General features: G+C 48.1%; 1 protein-coding gene across 1 annotated transcript in view; it reads right to left on the bottom strand.

The window, feature by feature from the left end:
* Positions 1-16,882, bottom strand: part of LOC144752851 (erythroid membrane-associated protein-like) — a 55,166-nt gene extending 38,284 nt beyond the window's left edge. The window contains exon 1 of the mRNA XM_078640690.1: positions 16,723-16,882. Coding sequence (XP_078496816.1) covers positions 16,723-16,882 — 160 coding nt within the window. The remainder of the gene's footprint in view (positions 1-16,722) is intronic.
* Between the last annotated feature and the right edge of the window lie 1,504 nt (positions 16,883-18,386).

Here is an 18,386-nt window from a genome sequence, read left to right as displayed (position 1 = left end):
GCAGTTACACCATATTGCACTCTATGCAGACGACCTACTCATGTTCCTGGCAAACTCAGGTGAGGCGCTGTGTGGAGCGAAGGATCTTCTCCGTGGCCTTGGCACAGTGGCAGGGCTTAGGATAAACTGGGAAAAGTCCTGCCTATTCCTGTGATAAAAATGATCCTCAAGACTGCCGGAGTGAACTGGGAGTATCGATCTCTACCATACTTCGGGACGCACATAGATCATGAGCATGGGGAACTGTTAGAAGGTAACATAGGTAGGGCAATAAGAGGTATGAAAGGCAACTGAGTTTTTGGGGACGCTCCCTCTGTCCGCAGTGGGGAGAGTTGCCGTACTTAAAATGGTGACCCTGCCGAGATTGCTGTACTCTTTTAGGACATTGCCGACCTGGATAAAAGCAAGATATTTTACTCAACTTAAGTCCATGATCACGGGCTTCCTATGGGGCACTGGTAGAAGGAGGGTAGCACTGGATGTTCTAATGAGACCACAGTCGGAGGGGGGGTTGTCAGTCCCTAATTTTGAGACCTATTACTTAGAATCCCAGTTACAATGGGTCATGCGGGCAGTTGCGGCTCGATGGAGTGGCCAGGAGAGGAGAGGAGGAGGTGCGGAATAGAGCTCCATCGATGTGAATATTGTCCCAAATTGTCCTGAGGCTGTCTCTCCGAACTCATGTTCTTCCAGGAGACCTTAAAGTAGCGAGGCAATGTTGGAATAGGAGTCTGAAACGGGCTAGTATTGCAATCCCTTATGCACCTGACATCCCGTTGTCCATATGCGAGGCACTACTGCTTGGGGGTACCTGGAGGGGACTGGCGAGTTGGGGAGAGAAGGGCCTGACCACTATAGGAGATTTTTACGAAGATGGTAATTTGCTCCTCTTTGAGGACTTACAGGACCGCTATGACTTGAGAAGGGGGGACTTTCTACTACACTCTGCACTCAATGCAGTTACCCGTAAACACTGGAAGGAGGGACTCACTGAGCCGCAGACATCAATGGGGTGTCAATATTTAGTGGTACAGAAAACAAATGATGGACAGAATGCTGACAATGCAAACATTCTCCCCCAGTCAAAAGACCTGGGTTAAATCCTTAGTTCTTTTTCCCACTACGCCACCCCAGTTTGGACCCAGCCATATGCAAATCAGTCTTGACTCTGTGCCCCATGGAAACAGTCCAGACCGAACTGCCAGGCCAGGTCCTCCCTGGACCGGAAACAAGCATCCTGTGACCGGTTTCAGGGTATGTCACCCTTCTTCAGCCAGGCTAGCTTGAATCCAGTGGCACAGTGAGCAAGGGGCCCATGTCTGCGCATACCCATCCCACTTAGGGTGAAAAGTGGGACGGGTATGCCCAGAAGTGGGTCCCGTGCTCTCCATGCCACTGGAAGTCAAGCTATCCTGGCGGATGAGGGTTGAAAACCCGAAACCGGTGCTAGGATGCTTGTTTCCAGGCCAGGGAGGACCTGGCCTGGCAGTTTGGGCTGGACTGTTCCAATTGGGCACAGGATCAAGACTGATTTGCATATGGCTGGGTTCAAACTGGAATGGCATGTGGAGCAATGAACGATGGATTTTGGCCCAGATCTCTGTACTGGGGCGAATGTCTGACATTGTTCTGCATTCTGTCCATCAACTGTTCTTTTTGCATTTGTCACCCTTAGTGGGACGGGTATGCCCAGACGTGGGTCCCGTGCTCTCCATGCCACTGGAATCAAGCTATCCTGGCTGATGAGGGCTGAAAGCCAGAAACCGAAAAGTGGTTGCTTTACTGACCGAGATCACTGACAGTTAGCTAGATCCGACTATAGGGCTATGTCTCTTGCATTAGTTCCCCCACACAGCCAAAAATAAAATCACAAGTACATTTGTAGGTTTGGGCCTCCTATTGGCTAAGCGAGAAATCACTATGAATTGGAAAGCACAGAAGAGCCCTGATGTAAACAGATGGAAGAAGGAATTTATTAAGTGAGTGGAGTGTGATGGACTAGTTAGTCTGCAGTTAGCAAGAAGAGCGGGCAGTGAGAGGGCCCTGAAGACAGCAAGGACATGGGAGGCACTGGTAGCGCTCCTAAAGGCCCCAGTAGACGTCGGTGACGACACTACCCTGGCTGCAACACCTGAGGCAGTAGCTTAGTCAGTTTAACACCCTGCTAAGTATGCTGTGGAGACCCAAGATACAATTCTTAGTGCAACCCGCCGTCCCCGTAGCTTAGCTCATACAACATGATCTTGGATACATTTGCACGTCTAAACTGCTAATAGACCCAAACTGCACCCAAAACGTCAATTAATTTGTGATATGCCTGGTGGGAGGGATGGGAGGGGGATAGTTGGGGGGACAGTTTTGATTTATGGTAAGTGTTAAAATTGCACTGTTTAATCTTAAGCTAATGTAGAATTCTTTTTTTTGCAGGGTGGGAGGTAGAGGGTAATTCTCATAGGGGTTAGTTACTTTAATTGTGACACCACCGTGGTGTTATTAATTAGCTCTGCTGTGTAACCTACTGTGATTATTTTGCAGAATTTATGTATACAGCGTGGAAATTGCAATAACATTTGTTTAAAAAACTAAAAAAACAGAAAAGCAGTATCTTGACACAAACACAAAGAATGGATTGACCGTCCTGCTGGAGCATCATCATGTTTTGGTTCCAAAGAGAAATTCAATTCAACTATGCCCATGCATATGCTGCAGTAGGCTAAATAAAATAGCAATTAAAGATCAGTAACCAGTGCCCTTGATCTCTGATATCCTTGCAAAAGTCTTTTCCAAGCTGGATACAATGGAAGCTTATCTCTTAATGAACATAAAGCAAGGCGATGAGTGGAACACAGAGTTCCAAAGTCCCCTTGGCCTCTTTGAATACAGTTATGCCTTTTGGCATGTGCAACAAAAACTTTTGGGTAAATCTGAAAAGTGTCTTTTAGATCAGTCATCAGTCAAGTATTTAGAGCAGGTATTACAAAGTTCAGGCGATTTAGGATTGGCTGGTACCTGTCAAGGATATTGGGTGACCAAACTACTATCAGAAGTCAAAAATTCCATTGCAGAAAACTTGGCTTCAGGATCTTCCCCCTATAAAAACTAGTTCCTTCTCCAAACTAGCTATTCCCAATATTGATTTACTAAAGAATAACAGCACGCCCAGCTTGGCCACAAGTGAGTTGGCTGACTTATAAATGGCTCCTATGCTTTGCTGCCTATTTTGCCATAATGTTCAGGGTATCAAGTGAATATTGCCATCCAGGGGATATCCCAGAGTTCCAGAGTTGAAGAGGGCTTACTCATCTGCAGAGCGTTTTGACCCCTGTCTCTCCTGCACAAAATGTGGCTTAGTACCTGGATAGAGAAATTAAGGGATGGACTTGTCTCCTAACTTATTTCCTCCGGCACAGTAAGCCACCTCCGGTACCCGTAACCCACACTCACCGATTGCCACGAATGGCATTGGGCCATAAGTAAGGCAGGAGTGGGTGAGCCGTCACCTAGCATGTTGGCGGACACTGGGCTCGGGATCCTTCCCACCCATCTAATGGGAGCAGATGCTTAGCCCAAATGAGCGACATCTTGGATTGTGCTAGGCCATCTTCCCCTGCTCTCTCTTTACCTACTGCCACTGGCCGTTTTTACCCCCCTCAGATCCCTGTTGGATTCCTATTCCTGATGATATTGGGGCAGTTTGGTTGTCAAAACCCTCTTGGCCTATTGATACAACAGCTGGTGGCAGACAGTCTCATTACGTTATTACATCAGTGAGATCTCGGTCCCATAAGCTTACTAGTGTCACTGAATGTCGAAAAATAAATAACATAAGCAACTTCTCTTTTTAGAGCTAGTCGCCACAGGTCATAAAGGACCTTTGCCTACACCTGTCACACAAACGATGTGAATAGGTTTCATTGGACCCTTTGTTGGCAGAATTGAAAGGCTTAAAAGTTAGTGTAAGCTCGGTGGAAGCCTCCACCTCCTCCAAGAATCATGTAATTAAAAGTTTACACGCGGAACTTGCCCATTTCGAATCATAAACATACAGTGCAGAGCAACGCCTTATGGCCTTGGAGGCCAGGTATAATACACCAGACTGGGACAATGAACTTTGGAACTGAAGGTGATAGGACCCTGACTAGGAAGATAGGAGCAGAGGGAATAACATCTGGTTCCTTGGGCTAGGATTAGATGGAGGAGTGAATTCAATCACCTTGGGCTAGGATTAGATGGAGGAGTGAATTCAATCACCTTTCTTTTGGAGCTCCTGCCTGCATTAATGGGCCTGACATTTTATCTATCACTCGAATTTCAATTGGTATATAGACTATTTTCTAAATCCCAGCCCACAGGCTCACACCGCGCCGGCCATAGCCTTTCTGTTACGCTACCAATGCATAAGGGTGTTATTGCAGGCTCTAAGCGCTCTGGCCCACTTAAGTATAAGGGTAGCATTATCTCCTTGGCTGAGGATTACTCATATGATACTAATATTCTCAGGGAAAAAGTCTAGGCCCATTCTCCCTCAACTATGAAAGATGATTATTTGATACAGCCTCCTAGAACCCGCTGTTATGATCATCACAATGGATGGAGTGATCCGTGCATTCACTGAGCCTGGAGAACTTGATCAACTTTTTTGGGATATGGGTGTTAAACAGATGGACATGAACCCGCAACAACGGGAGTCCTCATGGACACGTAGGGACCCTGCCAGCACCCATCTTCGTTCTTTGGATTCTTGCACTTACCTATCTCCCTTTTTCAGGCACCCTGTACGAGAGCGACATGGTGTGAAGGACCTCCCCCAGTGCCCACTACATAAATGTTGTTCCCTGATTAAACCTTCATTACTTTGATCAGTTTTCTTGGGGACGTCCCATAGATTTCGTTTTACTTCTTGAATAAATTTAATGTATTAACTACTGCCTGAGGGCGTCTAGGCACTGCTTGCTGTAGTGGAAAAGTAAAGAGCCAACAGTGCCAAGCAGAGGTCCGGTCATGAAGAGGTAATTGATTAAAAAGCCATGTTGTCAGGCCTTTTTCTGAAAGCATAAAGGTTTGAACTGGCCTTAAGGAAAAGAGGCATAGAGTTCCATCTTTTTGCTGTACAGTTGACAAAACTTCTGCCACCCTAGTTAACTTTTTTTGATTTTGGGAACAATGGCATTGCATGCTGCTGAAAAGAGGTTCTGGATGGATGGTACCTAGTAAATTTTGTTTCAGGTATTCAGGGTCAATACCGTTCAGAGCTTTAAAGGGATACAAAGGGATTTAAAATTGATCCACATGCATATCGGCAACCAGTGAAGCTGGGCTAGGGCACTCAAGCCTGAATGATATTTGGGAATTGTGAGAACCAAGAGAGCAACAGCAGTTTGCAAAACAAGTATATATAGCAATAATCTAACTTCGAGAGCACAAGGGCGGTAACCACCTGTTTTTGTAGATCCTGAGGAATGAAGGAAAAATCTTCCTCAGCCTCTGTAGGATGGAAAAGGAAGAGGAGGTCAACGCATTGATGTTTTTCTCGAAGAACAGTTTATCATCAAAGATAACACCAAGATTGTTGGCTTTGGACACTGGGGTGGGTAAGGTGCCTAATTCTTGTGGTCACCAAGAGGAGGGCCAGAATGAAGTATTGTTCCCAGCAATAGCACTTCTGTTTTCCCTGAATTGAGCTTTAGGCAATTATTGGAAATCCTATTGTTGTTAACCCGCATGCATCTAAAGACTCTGTTGGCTGAAACTTCTGGGTTACTGGACACTGAGACAATTGTCTGGGAGTCATCTGCATATTTGACGACAGGGAAACCTAGCTGTTTAATAGTTATAATCAGAGGAGTAATACAAAGATTTAACAGCATAGGGCCTAAAGAAGAACCCTGTGGGACTCCACATGGTAGTGCATAAGAGTTAGATGAATAGTCGTCCAGAGTCAAAAATTGCACGTGATCTGATAGAAAGGATTTTAATTGGGCCAGAGCAGCATCCCTATGCCCAATTAGTGAAGTCTGTCTACCAGAATCATATGGTCGACCGTATCGAATTCAGCCGAGAGATCTGAAAGGATAAAGGCTGTATTCGATCTCACATCAAGGATGGTTCTCAGTTCTTCTGAAGCCACTATTAAAGCCGACTCAGTGCTGTGTTCAGACCTGAAGCCGAACTGAGCACGGTCCAGCAGGCCGTCGGTCTCAAGAATTTTGACCAATTCTTTCTTAAGAGCCTTTTCAATGATCTTAGATGAAAAAGGAAGGTGAGAGATTGGCCGAAAGCTGCAAGGGTTTGAAGGGGCCAGATTTGGTTTCTTCAATAAAGGAAAAATGGACACTATTTTCCAGGCTTTACAGAACTATCTTTGGTGGTTCTTTTAATTAAATATGATTGAAAGTCGATTAGCAAGTACCTTAGGAGGAAATGCACAATCCTAGGGGGCAGGAGTTCAGTGGAGAACCTGATTTTTGATAGGAGGTCCCAGACTTGATCAGACGATAAGGAGGAGAACCATGATAGAAGGGTAGGAGCAAAGCCAGTCTCATTGTTCCTACTGAGGGAGCCAGATGAGCCTGCTAAGTCTTCCTCCTTTTTTGTGTGGTCAGAGATAGAGGAGGTCAAAGTACTTGTTACTGTGAGGCCATCATAGATGTCTTCGACCTTAGATACAAAGAATGATGCAATAGAATCGTGCAATGCTTGGCCGCTCATGATTTTTGTCTCATTCAAATTCGATAATTAACTCACAGTACTAAAAAGCTCCTTTGTAGAGTTTTGTGATGTTTTGATCTGATTTGTATAGCATGCCGATTTTTCTACCATTATCAGGGATTTGTATTAATTGATTTTTAATTAATAAAGGTCTTTTCGGTGCTGTCATACTTAAGCCTTCATATACACTCCTGATGCCTACAAGCTTACTTGCACTCTCGCAATTTGTTCAAGAACCAGGGCTGTGATGGCAAGCAGCTCTTGTTAGTGAGGATTTTTCTGGAGCTTGCTGTTTTAGTGTAGGGTCTAGCTATTGGTGACAATTAGAGGTAGCATGATCGAGACTTGAGGCGGAGGTAGGAATGGAGACCTTCAAATATTCTGCTAATTTAAATGGATCTAAGTTATGCTGGGGACGAGATCTTCTAAATGATGACTAGGCTGTGGGCTTAGAAAGGGAGACTGAGGTCGCAATTTCAAACAGCACCACATGATGGTCCGACCACTTAAATGTCAATGAGTCTGAACAACAGCGAGGCGTCTTCAGAAAAAAATCGAATCCACCTATGTGCAGCTGAGTGAGTGCTAACCAGGTCTTTTAGCCATACACTTTTTTTTTTTTTTTTGGTTAAAAACTTTTATTGCGCAGCAAAAATATATTTACAAACAAGGGCCTACAACCACACGGGCCGGCCGCTAATAGTCAAGGCATGGTGCAGTACAGGAAAATCAGTGGTCAAAACCCCAGTGGTCAGGCAAGAACAGAATACAAAATGCCGCACACAGTGTTAAGCAGGATCGAAAACTTTTCTTATTTTAGAAAAAACCAAAAGGAAACAAACACGAAAACTAAGGCGAATAGCGTAACGGACAGAGTCAGCCCCTGAGGGGGGAAAGCTCAGTAATGAGAAAAACAAAATTGCAATCAATAGGACGAGTCAGGGTGTGGGGACAAAGGGGAGGTCAAGCCAGCCATATGATTAACGAACAAACTTGCGGGAATGCCAATTCAGGGGGACAAGGGGACATCAGGGGTCTCTACCAGGGGAGGAGTACAGATGTTCCCGCGATAGGCGTTCCACTGACACCAGATCTTCGTCCATGCCCTTGGTCTGCCCCTAGCTGTGTATACCGTCTTCTCCCTGAACATGGACCAGTCCATATTTTCTTCCCACACAGACACGGTGGGGGGTCTGTGCGAGCCCCAGAGCTGCGCTATATCTCGTTTTGTAACCATATACCCCAGGGTCACCCATCTCGTCTGGGCAACTGTGTAATCGTTGGGTTCCCACACGTTCAGCAAACACCTCCGGGCCTCAGGCATCAGGGCAACCCCAGTAACATCAGCCATCACCGCAAGCACTTCAGACCAATAAGCAGCCACCTCTGAACATTCCCAAATAATATGGAGAAACGTAGCACTCATCCCGCACCCACGCTTGCACAGCCCATCCGGGGAGAAACCCATTGCAACCAAACGAGGACCAGTAACGTACACCCGGTGTAATATCTTAAGCTGGACGAGACGGAGACGGGCGGGAATGGCGACCTCTTTCGGGGAAGACAGAGCCGACTGCCAGTCTTTGTCGTCCAATTCCAGCCCGTCCACACTTCTCTAAGCCGGATGAGTAGATCAGCTCGAGCGTTGATCAACTTCTTATAGATCAAAGAGATAGTGCTATCAGGGAGATGACCGTCAAGTATACGGTCCTCAAGGGGGGAGGATTCAGGGATGGCGGCACCGGAGACCAGAACCGAAGTCAGAGCATGACGGACCTGCAAATATCTGAAAAACTCTCTGTCACTCAATTCATATTCATTCCGAAGGGCCTCGAAGGACTTCACTGCTCCTTTCACCCATAAGTCACCCACTCTACAGATACCAATCATGTCCCAGCGTTCAAACCCCTCGACGTCCAGAGACATCCCAAACGTTCAGAAGCATAAAGCGGAGTCGCCAGCGTGACGCGATCATCCCAGCCCATGCTCACATTCGCAGCCCGCCACACACTAACAGCAATCCTAGTCGGTCCCGTAAGGTGAAGCCCAGCTGCCCTGGAATAAAGCACTCTATTGAAGTCTCCACCGGGCAATTGGAATTTGTCCATTTCAAAAGCCGGATTCGGGCCGGGCGAATATACCGAATGGTTGATGGCGGACAACTGGGAGGCCCAATAATATCTTCTGATGTCAGGAAGTGCCATGCCCCCATCATACCAAGGGATGATGAGCTTCGCGAGGGCAATGCGTGGACGCCCGTCCCAAATCAGCTGTCTCTGTAAACCCTCTATCTCCCGGAAGTAACTAGTAGGGATGTCATCAAAAGAATTCTGGAGTGCATAAAGAAATCGCGGTAGGGACATCATCTTGAAAAGAGCGGCCCTGCCCAGCGGCGACAAAGGTAATTTACGCCACCGGGCCACGTCCAGCCTCAATCTACGAAGTGGGGGAAGGAGATTACGTTCAAAGCGGAGCGACGAGTCCAGTGTAACAAAAATCCCCAAATATTTAACCTGGATGGGAAATCTACGTGGCAGCGGAGGCAAGCCGCCAGAAATAACGTACACACAGGATTTAGCCCAGTTTATAATCGAGCCAGAGTTCCTGCCGAACGAGGTAAGGACGTCAAAGAGGACATTTAGAGATTTACGCGGGGAGGTAAGATAGAGAAGAATGTCATCGGCGTAAAGCGAAACACGATCCTCAAAGTCGGGGGACCATCGTATACCTTTGATAGACGGCTCCCATCGGAGCCACGCAGCTAGCAGCTCCAATGCGAGAGCAAAAAGCAGCGGAGACAAGGGACATCCCTGTCGGGTCCCCCTACCAAGGGAGAAGGGTACAGACACTCGACCGTTAACAACAACCTGCGCCAGAGGGTTGGTATACAACAGTTTCACCCACCCGATAAACTCCGGGCCGAAACCAAACTTCACGATTGAGTGGCCCAAAGGTAGGGCCACTCAATCGTGTCGAAGGCCATCGAAGCGTCCAATGAAGCCAGAATGGCCGGATCCGTCAGAGACCCCGCCCTCGCGAGGACTCCATGAAGGCGCCGCAGGTTAAGGGCCGTGTTCCGGTGCGGGATAAATCCGGATTGGTCCGGATTAATCAAGTCACCGATGACCACTAGTAGACGAGTGGCAAGAACCTTGGCCAGAACCTTAGGCTCAGCGTTTAACAGGGAGATGGGCCTATATGACGCACAAAGGTCTCAGGGTTTACCCTCTTTAGGAATAACCACTATCGTGGCCAGGCGCTGGTCATAAGGGAGTGTGCCTAGATCACGGGATTCCTGAAACATCGCTCGAAGATAGGGCGCAATCTTATCAGGCCGCAGTTTGTATAGCTCAATCGGCAGGCCGTTCGGGCCCATAGCCTTGCCCGAACGGAGAGATCGAATTGCCGCCGCTATTTCGTCCGTAGAGAACGGGGCCTCCATAGATACCCGCTCCACTTAGGAAAGGCAGGGCAGATTTATGTCACGCAACAAGAAGTGGGAGTCTTCCTCGTCCCTTTCCGACACCGGGGAGTAAACCGTACGGAAATAATCCGCAAAACATTCCACTATCTCAACCGGGTCAGTCACTCTCACACCATCCGCAGTCTGAATCACAGGTACAACACGAAGCGCTCTTTCCTTCCTGTCCAACCAGGCAAGCAATTTACTCGCCTTATCCCCAACATCGTAAAGTCTGCCCTGTTGCTCCCTGTACATCATCTTGGCAGCGTCCGTGACCAGGGACTTGTAGTCAAATTGCTTCAGACCAAGGGCATGGAGTTTGTCACGAGTAACACCCGACTCCAGGTCAGCCTCCAACCCAAGTATCTCCGTCTCCAGATCCACCACCTCCCTAGTCCTTGCCTTCTTAGTTTCAGCGATAAGAGATAGGGCCTGCCTACGAATCACAGTCTTAAAGGCCTCCCATAGGGACACCGCAGAGGAGACGGACCCTTCATTGTCCAGAAAGTAGTGGTCTAAGGACTTGATTAGTTGATCACGTGTCCCAGGAGAGCTCAAGTACCAAGGATTGATAGGTGCCACCCGCCCCACTGCTTCTATACCCATTTCAAAACAAAGCCAGAGCGGAGAGTGGTCAGAGATGCCCCGGGCGAGGTGTCTAATCTCCCGGACCGAGGAAGACTGCGCAGCTGGCATAAGGAAGTAATCAAGTCGGGACAAACTCCCATGAGCCCCGGAGTGGAAAGTATATTGGAGCTGGGTGGGATGCATAAGTCTCCAGCAGTGCACCAAGCCAAAGGTATCCAGGAAACCACCCAGCCACGCTTGGGCCAAAGGAGTATCCCTGGGGGGGGGTGACGATCAATCAAACCCGAGAGAACAGAGTTGAAATCACCAGCCATGAAAAGAGCACCATCAGGAAGTCCCAACAGCACTCGGCCAACATCTGAAAAGGTGGAGGTCTGCAGGCCCGGGGGTACATAAACGGTAAACAGGGAAAGGGTCTTGCCCTCGTACCTTCCCACGAGGGCGGCATAGCGCCCCCTATCATCCAGGAGTAACTCATCTATCTCAAGGGGAAGGGAAGACCGGACAAGGATGCCCACACCTCTGGAACCCGTAGTAAACCCAGAGTGTGCAACAAGACGATAGCCCCACCTATTCATCGCATGACAAGTATTACCCACTAGGTGTGTCTCTTGCAAAAACACAATATCAGGAGACAGTCGTCGCAGATATCGCAACACCACCCCCCGTTTTATACGATCCCCCAAACCATTGACATTCCACGAAACGAACCTCAACCCATTACCCCCCATCCCAACATGTGACGCAGGAGCCACCCCATAATGAGCTAGACACTGAAAACAAAATTGCAAACATTACATCGCCTTGAAAAGAACAAAACACAACCACGAACACCCCATCTACCCACCCCCCAACACCCAACGCAACACCCCCCGCCCTGCACCCCTGCAGTAGACCAAAAAGCCACCCCAACATGCAGTGTGCCTGTCGACCAAACAACCCCATTCTACAGAAAGACCCCGGAGGAGGAAAGGTCCCCGTCCCACCCACCACCCCGAAAGAGGAAAAAAGGGGGGGGGAGAATACACAGAAAACACACGCCACACAATTACGGAACCCCAGCAGAAAGTGTCTTGTTACGGAGGCAGGGGCCGATATATTACTGTCAACTCTCCACACCACCCTCGGCTCCACCCGGGTGTTCGGCGGGATCAGTCAGGATAGTCCGGTCCGGTAGGGAATCCAGCCAATCACTTACGGTCTCAGGTCGATCAAAGAAAAATGTTCGATCATTGTACTCAACTCGCAGCCTGGTAGGAAAAAGCATGGCGTACTTCAGTCCCAAGTCTCGAAGACGCTTCTTGACTCCACGGAAGCCCATTCGCTGTCTCTGTACAAGCTGAGAAAAGTCTGGGTAGAAATTCACAGTGGCATTCTCAAAGCCCACTGGGCCCTTCACTCTCAAGGCCTGCAGGATAGCGTCTCGGTCCCTGTAGTGAAAAAGCTTAGCAACGATGGGCCTCGGCGGGGCGCCAGGCTTGCCCTTTCCACCCGGAACACGATGGGCACGTTCCACCGCAAAGAATTTGCTCAACCCAGACGGAGCAAGGTAGTTCTGGACCAGGTCTTCAACAAGGAGATCAACGGAGTGAGCTTTAGGATTTTCCGGAACGCCAATTACACGCACGTTACAGCGTCGTGCCCTGTTCTCAAAATCCTCCAGACGATGGGACATAAAATCGTTCGCCGTTCTAAGATTGCCAATCTCCGTCTGAAGCTCCGAGACGTCGGTCGTGAGACTAGCGGTCTTGAGGTCCAATGACTTCACCTTCTCATTGGCCTTAGACAGATCGGCTCGAATCAAGTTCACATCAATGGCCACAGTGTCGATTTTGTGAGCCAGAGCTTCATATTGTTGGCCGATAGTCTCCTTCATGTTAGAGATGGCGCCCATGACGTCCTGTAGGGACAACTCCGGCGATGCAGCCATCGGGTCCCCCATTGCACTCGGGGTAGGTATGACGGCACCCGGGGACAATTTAGACTGGGTATACCGGTCCATGATGTTAGACTGGACCGGGCCCCCACGAAGGGGCGTCTTGGTCTTCCGTCTCTCTTGGTCCCCTCTGCCAGACATAGTGGAGAATGAGCCCCCGAGGGACCCTTGCGACCTGGTGAAAATGGCCGCTGGAAAACAGGGCGCCACCATCCAAAAATCACCAGCTGGGGCCAGTCAAGGTGGGAGACGGCCCGGACAGATCCAAATCGAGCGAAAGGCTCCCTTACACTTCTCCGTTGCTGGGACAGCCACCAGCCAGACACATCCGTGGAAAGACGTAGTCAGAGTCAGAATCGAAACCGAAAGTTAAGGGGGGGACTCATGAATCGAATCCCACTGCCGTTGTTGTTCAACTCAGACACGGCATCAGAGCCTCGCCAAGTCCCGGGTGTGCCCCAAGGCGGGCCTCGGAAGTTCGATTCGACGTATCTTCGGTGCCCCTGGTCCAATTCTAAATCCGAAACCAGTATCGAGTTCAGCCCAGGTTCCTCTTCAATAATCCATTTAAGAATCCAGGATATTTTCAGGATATTATGCCGGGAGTGGCGGGGGTCCGGAGAGCTCTGTGCTCACGCGGCCATCACGGATGCCCGCTAAGCTCCTCCTCTAGCCATACACTCTTAATTAGGTCTATAAGGGTTTCAGAGTCTTTATCAAGCTGATTTTCTAAGTGAAAGTGAAAGTCACCTAGAATAGTATAGTTGGCATAGTTGACTCTAGTATCCAGCCAATTACTGACTGAGCCTATTAAAGGAACCTCTGGCCTTGAGGAGAATGGATCAGAGTTCCATTGAATGAAGACTTTCTGGCGAGAACAAACTTTAAAAAAAGTAATTCACAGTTAGAGGTACATCTGACCTGCATAAAAGTAGCAGATTTTGCATACGATTTCTATACCTTCTAATACTTTCTACATGCTGTTCCTGTATGATTTTGCCTATGTGGCGTTTCAAACCACTTTGATCATGGAGACTGGATACTGCAGAAGCACTACAGCGGCCACGTACTGGAAAGACCACAGCAGCACCATGATGTTTGATAATTGATTTCCACAGCCCACATTCCTTGACTAGCTGTACCAATAACAACAAATCAAATAAAAACAAAACCGCAGATGCCACAGCATTGCATTACATCAGGAGCAGTGCATTTGGGATACAGAACACAGGGGACGTAAAGGGATACAACAGGCACCTACAATGCTTTAAGACACATATTAAACATGAGAGCGAAACACCTCAGGGGGCTCGTACAGTTGAATCCAGGTAGAGAAGGGGTGAGGGAGTCTCTACGGTGTGCAGGAGGTAGAATCCGAATCGGATCCAACTGTCCCGTGGGTGAGCAGTGACACTGGACAAGTAATGTGTCTGATGGGGGATGTGCACACTCTCTACTCTCCCCCAGTGAAAGTGTCCATGTAATGATTCCTGTAGTGGTTGTACACAGTCCTAACTCCCCAGTGAGACGGGACAAGAAATGTGTCCAATGGTGGCTGTGCAGACCCCCTACTCTCCCCACTGAGCGTTTTATAACAATTACATTTTTTTGTTTCGTTATTTTTCTCAATAAAGTTCCACCTCCCCACTGACTTTTATACAGGTTTACTTTGAATAAATGCCACTGGAGTTAACTGAAAAAAACAATTTACAATGAAAATATGTCAGCCAAAAAAAACCACAACTGACATCTAAGCAAAACCTAACTCTATGGCAACAACAACCACATCCTCCAGCATCCGCCCATCATTGGTTCTTTTTGTTTTTATCGCCCTAAATGGGAAGGATATGACCAAACGTGTGTTCCGTGCTCACTGTGACACTGAATTCAAGCTAGCCTGGCTGATAACGGACGTTACCCCGAAAGCGGTCCCAGGATGCTTGTTTCCGGTACAGGGAGGACCTGGCTTGGCAGTTCGGGTTGGGCTGTTCCAATGAGGAGCAAGGTCAAGACTGATTTGCATAAGGCTGGGCCCAAACTTGGGTGACATGGTGAGCAAAAAAACAATGGATTAAACCCAGATATTTGTGCCTGGGGATGAATGGTTTCATTGTTCAGCATTCAGTCCATCATTTGTTCTTTTTGCTTTTGTCGCTGTAAGAGGAAAGGGTATGCCCAGACGTGGGTCCTGTGCTCACTGTACCACTGGATTCAAGCTAGGCTGGCTGATATGGGGTGATACCCTGAAATCGGTCTCAGGATGCTTGCTTCTGATCCAGGGAGGACCTGGCTTGCCAGTTCAGGCTGGACTGTTCCCATGCGGAACAGGGTCAAGACTTCCTTCTAACATTTGTTTTTCTGTTTCAGGCCCACAAGTAGCATTAAAATTACAGGCCCTGGGTATATAGTATAACACTCTACAAGGGACCTATACGTAAATTAAATATGCCAATCAGGTGTAAGCCAATCAAGCCAAGTTTAAGGGAATGAGCACAATCACTTTAGCACTGGCTAACAGTGGTAAAGGACACAGAGTCCTAAGGCCAACAAAAACAAATTCCAGCACGAAATGGAGGTAAGTAGGCAAAATGTTTTGGGGAAGACCACCCTAAAGCTGACAGGTCAAACAAAAGCTTCTACGAGGTGTGGAGACAATGCAACGTGGGGCGATTACAAATTGTTCTGTTCATCTTTATAATTTGCGTAAGCTTATAACCCATCTTTCGGACTGCCCCTTCATTCCGACATTCTTCCAGTTGCTTTGGACTTAGAGTACCTTCTTCCACATGCCTTATCTGCTCTAAGAAGGCATTATAATGCACTACGTGAATGGGATTTCAAGCTCAAAGTCATGGAAATAGAATCCAGGCTTCCCTACTAAAGACCCCCTTATCACGCAGAGCAACTCATCATCTGAGTTTGTCTCCAGACTGAGAGTGAAGGAAAATTCTCTAACTGATACTCTGGTCAGAGGAATTTCTATTTTCTTTCCCTAGAATTACTCTCAAGAAATTCGTATGGCTAAGAAACTTGGAAATTACTCCAATAGTTCCTGTTGTCTTGATCACTATCTGAAGTGCTCTGTTCTCTACCTGTTACGCCAAAACATTTATTTACACATGAGATTTTGTGAAAAAACATAAAGTGTGCTTTGTCCATGTAAAGGGTTGTCAATGATTCTCTTCTTAGGGCACTTACATGGGTGTATTTTGTATTTAGGAATTTTATAAAGCGCTAGTTACGCTCACCGGCATGTCCCTGCGCTGAATTGCTAAAAATGAGAAGAGTGAGGGGGTGGAACTAGGGTAGTGCTAGGCGGAACAGGTATGTTTTAAGGGTAATGCAATAGCTATGTTATATTCATATTTTATAGTCACATCTACATGTCCAATGCTATTGCTCACAATCCCTGGAGTCCTTCATATCTCCACATACAAAAAGGCCAAAGAGAAGCAAGATGTCAGAAACTTGATGGGGCTGCTGGAAATTTGTCCCATCATTGTTTCATACCACATATATTCCCTTTCCTACCAATGCAGCCGCCACTTCTCTAGTGAAAACAGAATGCAGATGTTAGGATCTTCCTTGGTCCACAAGAACTCCCCCAGGCTTTCTTCTATTGTCCACATTACATAGGAAAAGCTGTGACTTTCTCTGCCCTGCTCTTGGGATGAAATTGTGGACATCCTCTGCCCTTGGATTGGCTTGCTTGTGTGAAAGATTTATGGTGTGGTCCCGCCAAGGACTCAAAATCTTTCATTAAGAACCTTCTCTCTGGTCTGTGTAGTGTCTATATTCAGGTCTGTGTTGGAAAGGGAATTTTCTGGTACCTTTTCTGTACTTCCTGGGATCATGGGAAGGATGTATGGAGTGGTCTCTGCTGTGTTGGTCTAAACTGCAATAGAGTCATGTGTTGGCAAAATAACCCACCAATGACAACCATACATCTGCCCCACCACCATGGAAGTCAACAGGTATCATGCTGTTTACAGTCTTCTAGGAAAAATGCTGACGCCAGTCCACCTACTGTGGTAGCAGCCCCAAAGGATGAGGTAATCCATCATTGCAGCAGCTGCCTGGAAAGGAAACCTAGTGTCAGCATCACACTTGAGTGGGACCACATACGGTAAAGGCGCCGGCCTCTTAGATTTGAAGAATATCTTTGATATATCAATCTCAGCAATCATAGTATATGACATTAGGGGCATAGGTGGCATATTCTTCATCCCAGTGCCAGCTCCTTTCCACTTTGTCCAAGAAAAGAATAGCAGTTGTGGGTGCATTTGTGGCCCTCATCACAGTGCCTTGCATTGTATGGCAGATAATCCATCATTGTTTCTGATAGATGTATAGACGGACCATTTTGACTATAGCTAGTGTGCTGTCTGGTGGTCAATGGATATATTGATGTACATTTGTTGTGTGCTTGGTGTTGTTTAATCTTAGTTACTTTTTATTGTTTACGGAGTAGTACCATCAGTGCCACATGGAAACATCCTAGACACCAACAGGATGCCGAGCAGACTGCATCAGGTTTCTTCCAGACCACAGGAAACTGATAAGCAAACTGATAACTCAGGACAATACATCTCTCTCACAGCGGACTGCCAGAGGCTTTTCGCCTCCCACTCCCAACCTGCTACCTTGATTGTTAGTTCAACTATTAGAACGGACTCGATCTCCGCTTCGTGCAAGACTGACCTGTATTGGGCGCTAGAGGGCGCACGAGCAGAATGGCCGCACTTGCGTGAGGCTCCTGCTGCCTGGATCATTAATCCTTTATTTATCCGCTGAAACTAACTCCTTATCTGTCTAAATTACGATCGAGTGTGGAACACCAGTATTTGCAGCGGCGGTGAAATTTTGGAGGCTCTACGACCTGGCACGGCGAAACTAGGATCGCCGATCTAACTACCGAGATCTGCACTTGAGGGCGGTGGAGCTGACTGCGGGGACCGGTGACCTACGCCAGCCCGCGGCGCTACACGAGGCGACCAGGCCTAACACGGAGTGACGGCGGAAGAGGCACCCGCCTTCGGAGTGGCTGCCTCCCGAGAACTGCAGTGCCTTTCGGAGATTGCGACATCGGCTTGGCACATAATGAGGCCATTGCACCGCCTCTGAAAGAACTGTTTGCCGGTGTAGGGAAAAGCAAGAAACACCACAGAACTGCGGTAAGGAGCTGGGGCACGGGACGCTAAAGCAGCCATTCACTAGACACGTCGACCGGCGGGGGCTCGCGGCGGACTGAAATACCTTTGAGGCGCTCTAGATATGAAGGCTTATATCTTCTTGCTGCCCCTTGCTGAGAAAGTGACTGAGGGCACTTTGGAAGCAGTGCGTCCCCTGCAGAGGTGGGGTCCGGGACGTACTCTGCTTGCTGTAATTCGTCCAGGTGGCTACCCAGGCCCGAGTGCCAGGTGAAAAAGGACCTTACCACCCAGACCGAAGTGGGGGCTGAGCTGGTGCTGAGGTTAGCTGGCGCCCATACACGCAAACAAGGCAGAACCACGGCCGCTGCGGGCCTCGGGTGGCTTCCACGACTGCGGAGCCCGACCCTGGGACGCCTCGGTGCTCTGTAATGCGCCATTGGGATCTCCCTTCTGTCCCTGCGCTGTGGTGTTGCGGAACGTCTTTGTAGTGCATTGACACCGTGGGGGACCATCGGCACTCCAGGGCGACGCACTGTCA

The sequence above is a fragment of the Lissotriton helveticus genome, chromosome 5_1 (genome assembly GCF_964261635.1).
Source record: "Lissotriton helveticus chromosome 5_1, aLisHel1.1, whole genome shotgun sequence".
Taxonomy (NCBI): domain Eukaryota; kingdom Metazoa; phylum Chordata; class Amphibia; order Caudata; family Salamandridae; genus Lissotriton; species Lissotriton helveticus.
This window is presented reverse-complemented; position numbering and strand designations above follow the sequence as displayed.